The sequence below is a fragment of the Convolutriloba macropyga genome, chromosome 1 (genome assembly GCF_964194025.1).
Source record: "Convolutriloba macropyga chromosome 1, txConMacr16.3, whole genome shotgun sequence".
Lineage (NCBI taxonomy): Eukaryota > Metazoa > Xenacoelomorpha > Acoela > Convolutidae > Convolutriloba > Convolutriloba macropyga.
In genome coordinates, this window is record NC_134468.1 from 44,711,216 (window position 1) to 44,724,388 (window position 13,173).

At 31.1% G+C, this 13,173-nt stretch overlaps 1 protein-coding gene across 1 annotated transcript in view; it reads left to right on the plus strand.

Annotated features, from left to right (window-relative positions):
* The window catches only part of LOC142339459 (glycoprotein-N-acetylgalactosamine 3-beta-galactosyltransferase 1-like), a 31,970-nt gene extending 20,417 nt beyond the window's left edge, over window positions 1-11,553 (plus strand). The window contains exon 5 of the mRNA XM_075389501.1: window positions 10,849-11,553. Coding sequence (XP_075245616.1) covers window positions 10,849-11,181 — 333 coding nt within the window. The 3' untranslated portion in view covers window positions 11,182-11,553. The remainder of the gene's footprint in view (window positions 1-10,848) is intronic.
* Window positions 11,554-13,173: the final 1,620 nt, after the last annotated feature.

Genomic DNA, 13,173 nt, shown 5'->3' on the forward strand with positions numbered 1-13,173 from the left:
CCAAAAATATATTTTTTGAAGTAAAAATTAGAAAAACGATGGTATGAACTGGAGCAACCAATTGGATTCTATTTTTCCTCACTAGGAACCGAGAAAACTTGTCTAAATGGACTGAATGATGACACAACAAATTACAACTGTTGCAAAAACTCGCTAATTTTTCTTTAGAACAAATAGAATAGAAGGCAAGAGCCGGTAGCTGAAACAATTGTTTCGATTAAATAAATCCTCATTAGCTGTACATGAGACCTGTCATTAATGAAAATCAAGTGATAAGACATAAATAAATACACCAAATACTAGTAAATCTCCGAAATTATGAAAAGATTTAACTCATTGACGAACCATTTTTTAGGTTTTTTTGTGCTTCATTAGCAACCAATGAGACCTATGTGCTATTGAAACTAAGTGGCAAGACAACAAAAATAATAATTAAACGTCAAATGTTCATAAATATTTTAAGACAGCAAACAGCGTCAAAGTAATGAAAAGCATTAGCTGCCCGTTAACAATTCCAAATAAGCGCAATTAGAACACATATGTATCTTACTAATAGAAATAGTTATAAAGTGGAAATGATGCGTAGCTGTTTTTTTAATCATTCATTTAGCAGCAAAATTTCAATTTAAATAAGATCTGTTATAATGTAAACATTGGGAGAAGACCAAAAATATTTTTTTATGAAAAGTGTAAAAATTATAAAAACGACTGGTAAGAACTGGAGCAACTAATTGGATTCAATTTTTCGTCATAAGGAATCGAGAAAACTTGTCTAAATGGCCTGAATGAGGACACAACAAAATACAACTTTTGCAAAAACTCGCTAATTTTTCTTTAGAACAAATAGAATAGAAGGCAAGAGCCAGTAGCTGAAACAATTGTTTTGATTAAATAAATCCTCATTAGTTTTACATGAGACCTGTCATTAATGAAAACAAGTGATAAGACATAAATAAGTACACCAAATACTAGTAAATCTCGCGAAATTATGAAATATTTTAACTCATAGACGAACCATCTTTTAGGTTTATTTATGCGTCATTAGCAACCAATGAGACCTATGTGCTATTGAAACTAAGTGTCAAGACAACAGAAATAATAATTAAACGTCAAATGTTCATAAATATTTAAAGACAGCAAACAGCGTCAAGGTAATGAAAAGCATTAGCTGCCCGTTAACAATTCCAAATAAGCGCAATTAGAACACATATGTATCTTACTAATAGAAATAGTTATAAAGTGGAAATGATGCGTAGCTGTTTTTTTAATCATTCATTTAGCAGCAAAATTTCAATTTAAATAAGATCTGTTATAATGTAAACATTGGGAGAAGACCAAAAATATTTTTTTATGAAAAGTGTAAAAATTATAAAAACGACTGGTAAGAACTGGAGCAACTAATTGGATTCAATTTTTCGTCATAAGGAATCGAGAAAACTTGTCTAAATGGCCTGAATGAGGACACAACAAAATACAACTTTTGCAAAAACTCGCTAATTTTTCTTTAGAACAAATAGAATAGAAGGCAAGAGCCAGTAGCTGAAACAATTGTTTTGATTAAATAAATCCTCATTAGTTTTACATGAGACCTGTCATTAATGAAAACAAGTGATAAGACATAAATAAGTACACCAAATACTAGTAAATCTCGCGAAATTATGAAATATTTTAACTCATAGACGAACCATCTTTTAGGTTTATTTATGCGTCATTAGCAACCAATGAGACCTATGTGCTATTGAAACTAAGTGTCAAGACAACAGAAATAATAATTAAACGTCAAATGTTCATAAATTATTAAAGACAGCAAACAGCGTCAAGGTAATGAAAAGCATTAGCTGCCCGTTAACAATTGCAAATAAGTGCAATTAGAACACATATGTGTCTTACTAATAGAAATAGTTTTAAGTGGAAATGATGCGTAGCTGTTTTTTTAATCATTCATTTAGAAGCAAAATTTTTAATTTAAATGAGATCTGTTATAATATAAACATTGGGATAAGACCAAAAATATTTTTTTTTGAAAAAAAGTGTAAAAATTAGAAAAACGACTGGTAAGAACTGGAGCAACTAATTGGATTCAATTTTTCGTCATAAGGAATCGAGAAAACTTGTCTAAATGGCCTGAATGAGGACACAACAAAATACAACTTTTGCAAAAACTCGCTAATTTTTCTTTAGAACAAATAGAATAGAAGGCAAGAGCCAGTAGCTGAAACAATTGTTTTGATTAAATAAATCCTCATTAGTTTTACATGAGACCTGTCATTAATGAAAACAAGTGATAAGACATAAATAAGTACACCAAATACTAGTAAATCTCGCGAAATTATGAAATATTTTAACTCATAGACGAACCATCTTTTAGGTTTATTTATGCGTCATTAGCAACCAATGAGACCTATGTGCTATTGAAACTAAGTGTCAAGACAACAGAAATAATAATTAAACGTCAAATGTTCATAAATATTTAAAGACAGCAAACAGCGTCAAGGTAATGAAAAGCATTAGCTGCCCGTTAACAATTGCAAATAAGTGCAATTAGAACACATATGTGTCTTACTAATAGAAATAGTTTTAAGTGGAAATGATGCGTAGCTGTTTTTTTAATCATTCATTTAGAAGCAAAATTTTTAATTTAAATGAGATCTGTTATAATATAAACATTGGGATAAGACCAAAAATATTTTTTTTGAAAAAAAGTGTAAAAATTAGAAAAACGACTGGTATGAACTGGAGCAACTAATTGGATTCAAATTTTTGTCACAAGGAACCGAGAAAACTTGTCTAAATGGCCTGAATGAGGACACAACAAAATATAACTTTTGCAAAAACTCGCTAATTTTTCTTTAGTACAAATAGAATAGAAGGCAAAAGCCAGTAGCTGAAACAATTGTTTCGATTAAATAAATCCTCATTAGTTTTACATGAGACCTGTCATTAATGAAAATCAAGTGATAAGACATAAATAAGTACACCAAATACTAGTAAATCTCGCGAAATTATGAAATATTTTAACTCATAGACGAACCATCTTTTAGGTTTATTTATGCGTCATTAGCAACCAATGAGACCTATGTGCTATTGAAACTAAGTGTCAAGACAACAGAAATAATAATTAAACGTCAAATGTTCATAAATATTTAAAGACAGCAAACAGCGTCAAGGTAATGAAAAGCATTAGCTGCCCGTTAACAATTGCAAATAAGTGCAATTAGAACACATATGTGTCTTACTAATAGAAATAGTTTTAAGTGGAAATGATGCGTAGCTGTTTTTTTAATCATTCATTTAGAAGCAAAATTTTTAATTTAAATGCGATCTGTTATAATATAAACATTGGGATAAGACCAAAAATATTTTTTTTGAAAAAAAGTGTAAAAATTAGAAAAACGACTGGTATGAACTGGAGCAACTAATTGGATTCAAATTTTTGTCACAAGGAACCGAGAAAACTTGTCTAAATGGCCTGAATGAGGACACAACAAAATATAACTTTTGCAAAAACTCGCTAATTTTTCTTTAGTACAAATAGAATAGAAGGCAAAAGCCAGTAGCTGAAACAATTGTTTCGATTAAATAAATCCTCATTAGTTTTACATGAGACCTGTCATTAATGAAAATCAAGTGATAAGACATAAATAAGTACACCAAATACTAGTAAATCTCCGAAATTATGAAAATTTTTAACTCATAGACGAACCATCTTTTGGGTTTATTTATGCGTCATTAGCAACCAATGAGACCTATGTGCTATTGAAACTAAGTGGCAAGACAACAGAAATAATAATTAAAGGTCAAATGTTCATAAATATTTTAAGACAGCAAACAGCGTCAAAGTAATGAAAAGCATTAGCTGCCCGTTAACAATTGCAAATAAGTGCAATTAGAACACATATGTGTCTTACTAATATAAATAGTTTTAAGTGGAAATGATGCGTAGCTGTTTTTTAATCAGTCATTTAGAAGCAAATTTTTAATTTAAATAAGATCTGTTATAATGTAAACATTGGGATAAGACCAAAATTATTTTTTATGAAAAAAAAGTGTGAAAATTAGAAAAACGACTGGTATGAACTGGAGCAACTAATTGGATTCAATTTTTTGTCATAAGGAACCGAGAAAACTTGTCTAAATGGCCTGAATGAGGACACAACAAAATACAACTTTTGCAAAAACTCGCTAATTTTTCTTTAGAACAAATAAAATAGAAGGCAAGAGCCAGTAGCTGAGACAATTGTTTCGATTAAATAAATCCTCATTAGTTTTACATGAGACCTGTCATTAATGAAAATCATTTGATAAGACATAAATGAGTACACCGAATACTGGTAAATCTCCGAAATTATAAAAAATTTTAACTCATAGACGAACCATCTTTTGGGTTTATTTATGCGTCATTAGCAACCAATGAGACCTATGTGCTATTGAAACTAAGTGGCAAGACAACAGAAATAATAATTAAAGGTCAAATGTTCATAAATATTTTAAGACAGCAAACAGCGTCAAAGTAATGAAAAGCATTAGCTGCCCGTTAACAATTGCAAATAAGTGCAATTAGAACACATATGTGTCTTACTAATATAAATAGTTTTAAGTGGAAATGATGCGTAGCTGTTTTTTTAATCATTCATTTAGAAGCAAAATTTTTAATTTAAATGAGATCTGTTATAATATAAACATTGGGATAAGACCAAAAATTTTTTTTTTTGAAAAAAAGTGTAAAAATTAGAAAAACGACTGGTATGAACTGGAGCAACTAATTGGATTCAAATTTTTGTCACAAGGAACCGAGAAAACTTGTCTAAAAGGCCTGAATGAGGACACAACAAAATATAACTTTTGCAAAAACTCGCTAATTTTTCTTTAGTACAAATAGAATAGAAGGCAAAAGCCAGTAGCTGAAACAATTGTTTCGATTAAATAAATCCTCATTAGTTTTACATGAGACCTGTCATTAATGAAAATCAAGTGATAAGACATAAATAAGTACACCAAATACTAGTAAATCTCCGAAATTATGAAAATTTTTAACTCATAGACGAACCATCTTTTGGGTTTATTTATGCGTCATTAGCAACCAATGAGACCTATGTGCTATTGAAACTAAGTGGCAAGACAGCAGAAATAATAATTAAAGGTCAAATGTTCATAAATATTTTAAGACAGCAAACAGCGTCAAAGTAATGAAAAGCATTAGCTGCCCGTTAACAATTGAAAATAAGTGCAATTAGAACACATATGTGTCTTACTAATATAAATAGTTTTAAGTGGAAATGATGCGTAGCTGTTTTTTAATCAGTCATTTAGAAGCAAATTTTTAATTTAAATAAGATCTGTTATAATGTAAACATTGGGATAAGACCAAAATTATTTTTTATGAAAAAAAGTGTGAAAATTAGAAAAACGACTGGTATGAACTGGAGCAACTAATTGGATTCAATTTTTTGTCATAAGGAACCGAGAAAACTTGTCTAAATGGCCTGAATGAGGACACAACAAAATACAACTTTTGCAAAAACTCGCTAATTTTTCTTTAGAACAAATAAAATAGAAGGCAAGAGCCAGTAGCTGAGACAATTGTTTCGATTAAATAAATCCTCATTAGTTTTACATGAGACCTGTCATTAATGAAAATCAATTGATAAGACATAAATGAGTACACCGAATACTGGTAAATCTCCGAAATTATGAAAAATTTTAACTCATAAACGAACCATCTTTTAGGTTTATTTATGCGTCATTAGCAACCAATGAGACCTATGTGCTATTGAAACTAAGTGGCAAGACAACAGAAATAATAATTAAAGGTCAAATGTTCATAAATATTTTAAGACAGCAAACAGCGTCAAAGTAATGAAAAGCATTAGCTGCCCGTTAACAATTGCAAATAAGTGCAATTAGAACACATATTTGTCTTACTAATATAAATAGTTTTAAGTGGAAATGATGCGTAGCTGTTTTTTAATCAGTCATTTAGAAGCAAATTTTTAATTTAAATAAGATCTGTTATAATGTAAACATTGGGATAAGACCAAAATTATTTTTTATGAAAAAAAAGTGTGAAAATTAGAAAAACGACTGGTATGAACTGGAGCAACTAATTGGATTCAATTTTTTATCATAAGGAACCGAGAAAACTTGTCTAAATGGCCTGAATGAGGACACAACAAAATACAACTTTTGCAAAAACTCGCTAATTTTTCTTTAGAACAAATAGAATAGAAGGCAAGAGCCAGTAGCTGAAACAATTGTTTTGATTAAATAAATCCTCATTAGTTTTACATGAGACCTGTCATTAATGAAAACAAGTGATAAGACATAAATAAGTACACCAAATACTAGTAAATCTCGCGAAATTATGAAATATTTTAACTCATAGACGAACCATCTTTTAGGTTTATTTATGCGTCATTAGCAACCAATGAGACCTATGTGCTATTGAAACTAAGTGTCAAGACAACAGAAATAATAATTAAACGTCAAATGTTCATAAATATTTAAAGACAGCAAACAGCGTCAAGGTAATGAAAAGCATTAGCTGCCCGTTAACAATTGCAAATAAGTGCAATTAGAACACATATGTGTCTTACTAATAGAAATAGTTTTAAGTGGAAATGATGCGTAGCTGTTTTTTTAATCATTCATTTAGAAGCAAAATTTTTAATTTAAATGAGATCTGTTATAATATAAACATTGGGATAAGACCAAAAATATTTTTTTTGAAAAAAAGTGTAAAAATTAGAAAAACGACTGGTATGAACTGGAGCAACTAATTGGATTCAAATTTTTGTCACAAGGAACCGAGAAAACTTGTCTAAATGGCCTGAATGAGGACACAACAAAATATAACTTTTGCAAAAACTCGCTAATTTTTCTTTAGTACAAATAGAATAGAAGGCAAAAGCCAGTAGCTGAAACAATTGTTTCGATTAAATAAATCCTCATTAGTTTTACATGAGACCTGTCATTAATGAAAATCAAGTGATAAGACATAAATAAGTACACCAAATACTAGTAAATCTCCGAAATTATGAAAATTTTTAACTCATAGACGAACCATCTTTTGGGTTTATTTATGCGTCATTAGCAACCAATGAGACCTATGTGCTATTGAAACTAATTGGCAAGACAATAGAAATAATAATTAAACGTCAAATGTTCATAAATATTTTAAGACAGCAAACAGCGTCAAAGTAATGAAAAGCATTAGCTGCCCGTTAACAATTGCAAATAAGTGCAATTAGAACACATATGTGTCTTACTTATAGACATAGTTTTAAGTGGAAATGATGCGTAGCTGTTTTTAATCAGTCATTTAGAAGCAAAATTTTTAATTGAAATAAGATCGGTTATATTGTAAATATTGTGATAAGACCAAGAATATTTCCTATGAAAAAAAGTGTAAAAATTAGAACGACTGGTATGAACTGGAGCAACTAATTGGATTCAATTTTTTGTCATAAGGAACCGAGAAAACTTGTCTAAATGGCCTGAATGAGGACACAACAAAATACAACTTTTGCAAAAACTCGCTAATTTTTCTTTAGAACAAATAAAATAGAAGGCAAGAGCCAGTAGCTGAGACAATTGTTTCGATTAAATAAATCCTCATTAATTTTACATGAGACCTGTCATTAATGAAAATCAAGTGATAAGACATAAATGAGTACACCGAATACTGGTAAATCTCCGAAATTATGAAAAATTTTAACTCATAAACGAACCATCTTTTAGGTTTATTTATGCGTCATTAGCAACCAATGAGACCTATGTGCTATTGAAACTAAGTGGCAAGACAACAGAAATAATAATTAAAGGTCAAATGTTCATAAATATTTTAAGACAGCAAACAGCGTCAAAGTAATGAAAAGCATTAGCTGCCCGTTAACAATTGCAAATAAGTGCAATTAGAACACATATGTGTCTTACTAATATAAATAGTTTTAAGTGGAAATGATGCGTAGCTGTTTTTAATCAGTCATTTAGAAGCAAAATTTTTAATTGAAATAAGATCTGTTATAATGTAAATATTGTGATAAGACCAAGAATATTTCCTATGAAAAAAAGTGTAAAAATTAGAACGACTGGTATGAACTGGAGCAACTAATTGGATTCAATTTTTTGTCATAAGGAACCGAGAAAACTTGTCTAAATGGCCTGAATGAGGACACAACAAAATACAACTTTTGCAAAAACTCGCTAATTTTTCTTTAGAACAAATAAAATAGAAGGCAAGAGCCAGTAGCTGAGACAATTGTTTCGATTAAATAAATCCTCATTAATTTTACATGAGACCTGTCATTAATGAAAATCAAGTGATAAGACATAAATGAGTACACCGAATACTGGTAAATCTCCGAAATTATGAAAAATTTTAACTCATAAACGAACCATCTTTTAGGTTTATTTATGCGTCATTAGCAACCAATGAGACCTATGTGCTATTGAAACTAAGTGGCAAGACAACAGAAATAATAATTAAAGGTCAAATGTTCATAAATATTTTAAGACAGCAAACAGCGTCAAAGTAATGAAAAGCATTAGCTGCCCGTTAACAATTGCAAATAAGTGCAATTAGAACACATATGTGTCTTACTAATATAAATAGTTTTAAGTGGAAATGATGCGTAGCTGTTTTTTAATCAGTCATTTAGAAGCAAATTTTTAATTTAAATAAGATCTGTTATAATGTAAACATTGGGATAAGACCAAAATTATTTTTTATGAAAAAAAAAGTGTGAAAATTAGAAAAACGACTGGTATGAACTGGAGCAACTAATTGGATTCAATTTTTTGTCATAAGGAACCGAGAAAACTTGTCTAAATGGCCTGAATGAGGACACAACAAAATACAACTTTTGCAAAAACTCGCTAATTTTTCTTTAGAACAAATAGAATAGAAGGCAAGAGCCAGTAGCTGAAACAATTGTTTCGATTAAATAAATCCTCATTAGCTTTACATGAGACCTGTCATTAATGAAAATCAAGTGATAAGACATAAATAAGTACACCAAATACTAGTAAATTTCCGAAATTATGAAAAATTTAGACTCATAGACGAACCATCTTTTAGGTTTATTTATGCGTCATTAGCAACCAATGAGTTCTATGTGCTATTGAAACTAATTGGCAAGACAACAGAAATAATAATTAAACGTCAAATGTTCATAAATATTTTAAGACAGCAAACAGCGTCAAAGTAATGAAAAGCATTAGCTGCCCGTTAACAATTCCAAATAAGCGCAATTAGAACACATAAGTATCTTACTAACAGAAATAGTTATAAAGTGGAAATGATTCGTAGCTGTTTTTCAATCATTCATTTAGAAGCAAAATTTTTAATTTAAAACTTTAATCCAGATATAACTGCGCCAGCTTCAAAAACCTGAGTCTAAAATCACCGAGGATGCTTAGAAGACATGCAATCATGGAGTTAAGGACTGTTTTTTGGCGGTTTGAAGTTTAAACCCCCTCACTCCTCCAATCCCTGCCCAGTCGTTTAAGGGCATTTTGAGCGACGTTAGTCGCTTATGTTTATATATACAGTCTCTTTGTGCAGTTTCCGCAGATCGACTTCAGTATTTTGAAGATCACTATCAGTTGAAAGAATTAAATGTTAACTTCAATTTAAAATTTCAGAAAGTGTTTCTTATACGGCATCTAAGAACCAAGGTAAATCTTCAGTTTAGACTTGGGTTTGTTTCGGAAAGATAGCAAGTTTTATCCACATGTTGAATTTCGAAGTGTCTTCTCAATAAGAGCTAAGGGATATTTGGCCGTTGATAAAATGTTCTGTAAATTGTTGTGTAGCCTTAGTTTGCTGAAATCACTTTTTAACTATCCTTTTGAAAATAAGCTCAATTATTACAAATGACAATTATCTTTGTAATTTGTTTTTGCGTTTCCTTTATTGTATATATATATCGATACGAGATTTCTGATTGTTCCGCCATGCATAGCAGCCGCATTTTTGTTTTAAAAAGATTGCAAAAATAAAACACTTGTTTCTTTGAGGTATTTTCTATGTTTTGAAATATTAAAAAAGTTTTTGCGTAAATGGCAGAGTTGCATAACATGCAATTGACTCGTGGACATTAATTAGTAGTGTGACATATTTTCAACAAAAATGTATGGTCTAACCTAAATTTTATTGGTTAAAATGAGAAATTAGAGTTCATTTTTGCTTCAAAACATTTAACTTAGGTGTCGTGTTATACTGTATGAATCAATTTGGTTTGTGGACGAAATTTGAAAAACATTATTTTGCGCGCGCCTCTTTGTTCGTGATTCATCTAAACGATTTGGTTTCGTTAGAATCGATCTGCGGGTGACTTCCTAATTGTTTTAATGATCTAAACCGCTGTCAATGACAATTTTAACCAATTGCTTTGTATTTCGCAAAATGAAAGCATTTCATTGCTAAAACAAGAAAATTTGCTATAAAAATTTAATCGCTCAATCTAATTCTTATAAAGTCTTAATGGGCTCGAGACCATCAATTTGCATAAAATTTTGTGTCCTAGCTCGTTTTGACTCCTTGTTTTATCTGACCAGGTGCGTCTACGATATGTTTCCCATGCTTGACAAGTTGTTTCGCAAAACCTTCATTTGGCACATTGGTTTTGCCACTGAATTGCTATTTTTACTGCTAATTTCATGCCTTTTTAGATTCCTGTCTTTGTTTGGGTACTGTGAAGGATATAAAATTGTTTGTTGCGCTGCGTATAAATTGTTGCTTCTTTCATGCAATCGTAGCAAAACAGAACTTTAGTTTTGAATGAAGTTTTGCTGCCCATTATCTATCGTAACTGTGTATTAGTAATGTGAGTGTGTTTTTGCGCGAAGGGTATGGACTGTTGTGGCAACTACACCATATCATTCCATTATGTGAGTCCACAGGAGATGAAGATGATAGAAGCCATGCTGTATCGTCTTCGTGTCTATGGCGAGGACAGGGAGAGGGGAAGACAATTGATCCCAAACTGGAACAAGTACTACTTGCAACCACACCACCCAGACAATACTCTCACCGATTCCAGTCCAATAGAGTCCAAGGAGGAGGTTGTCTCTGAACAGTCATATCCATCAAACAAATTGGGTAGAAATAATAGCATCGAAGTTTCAAAGAATTTAACCAAGTTGTCAGTTGCAGTTAAAGAAATCACGAAGAGCAGATGATAGCAGCTTAATTTAATTTCATTCTTTTAATTCTATTTTTAAAAGGTTAAATTCAAGACTGTTTTTTGAGCTTATATCGGCTCTTTCACCATTGTTCTGACTTTCCTCATAACAACCTATACAAGAGCAGTAAACTTGTGGTCAAGAACGACCTTGTGGTTGACAGAATTTTTGCAGTGTATTATGTTGCTTGCTTTATTCTACATTAAGTCTGTTCTCTTTGAAATGTTGGGGCTTTGGCCACTGCAGTAATGAAGGTGCTTGACGTACAATCACTCTATAACAATTTTATCCGGAATATTTTATTTGTTGCCTATTTATGTTGTTTCTGTATGTCACGAGTAAATTTAGAAATTAAGAATCCAAAAAGTATGTTACAACAAAAGCTTGCATCAGTGAGTGTAGCAGGAATTTTGCAATAGCTGAACTTTAGTCTACATCTGAAATTTTAACTATTTTCCTACAAGCTGGTGTTATGTTGTATGAAGGTATTCAATTGCTCTCGAACGAAGTTTGAAGCAATTATTGTAAACGTGTTGGTTTTTTTTATTCAAAATTTTTCCCTGACCGTTTTTGCGCTTTTGTTCTAGAACATGCTGTTCTCTCGAGTGACATTTTTACGCTTCAATTCTTCATTTTCAATGCTGACTTCTCGAGTGACATTTTTACGCTTCAAATCTTCATTTTGAGTGATTAATTGGTCTCGAACGAAGTTTGAAGCAATTATTGTAAACGTGTTGGTCTTTTTACTATTCGAAAAGGAGTATTGGTTTTCTATCGGTCTTTTATACGACTCGAAGAGGAGTATTGAGACCCTACAGATTTTTTGGCTGATGCTAGAAGTTTGTTTATGACTTGAACTTCTGACTATTGTTTTTGAGCATTGACTTCTATTGTAGAACGTTGACTTCTGTTTTCAAACAATGGACTTTAACAATAGCTTAATTTGTAATATATAGAAATTTGAAACTACTGGTAATAATAAAGGTGAAAATATCACGTCGAGATTTTTTTATCCCATTTAAGTGATCCTAACTATCTGACCTACATGGGCGACCAGATATTGTAAAACATATATAAATTATAAAACATTGAAATGATTATAGAATATATATCCATTTATGTATCCATGTTTGCCATTTTTTGTTTTTTTTTGCGGAATGCCGTGTTATTCAAGACGTGGATTTTCAAAATATATAAAATTTAAATGCCATTGTCTTTTGTTCTTTAACTTTGTGAATGTTTGGCCTACATTGCTCATTTTGTGTGCTTGTCACATTCAATAGATCTACGATTTTCAATCAGTTCTTTGGATTTTGTTTCAGGACTTGTCCTATGTTGTTGAGTTCGCGTTACCTTTAACCAGGTTTGCCGTTTTACATAATTTGCGAATCTCATTTTCGACTTCTGTTTTATCTCGTACATTTTCAGCTGAAAGGAGTTTAAAGTTCAATCAGCAATATATTACAGGAATATGGCCAGCTTCAGAAGCAAAATGACTAGAATTGTGATTGTACGAATAAAGCCGGGGGACAATGCATTAAGTGGTCAACAATCCTCTCAAAGTATACTGCTCCTTAGAGTCAACGGTAGAAACAGTGTTATCAGTTCCGTTTCAAACAATTATGTCGTGTCTCATAATCAAGAGAGTTTTGTAATATACTTTTTATGATGTTTATTTTTTGTTATATGTTTCTTTTTCCTCAATTTTTGCTCGGTTTGTGGCGTTTTCTGTACGTCTATCAGGTTATAGGTTTTGCGTGAACAAATATTAAAACCATGATTTCCTGAAAATAATTTATATGGGTTTGCAACCTTTAGATATTTTAAAAACTGTGCATCAGATTTGCTTCTTACAATCCAAATAATTTGGGTTGTTTTGGTGCATTTTTTTGCAAGTTATTTTCACTCCTTTTTCCATGACTTTGAGCTTTTAAAACTGGATGAACACTTAAATCCCAGTGGTCATCAAGTTTCATTAGATGCCCTTAG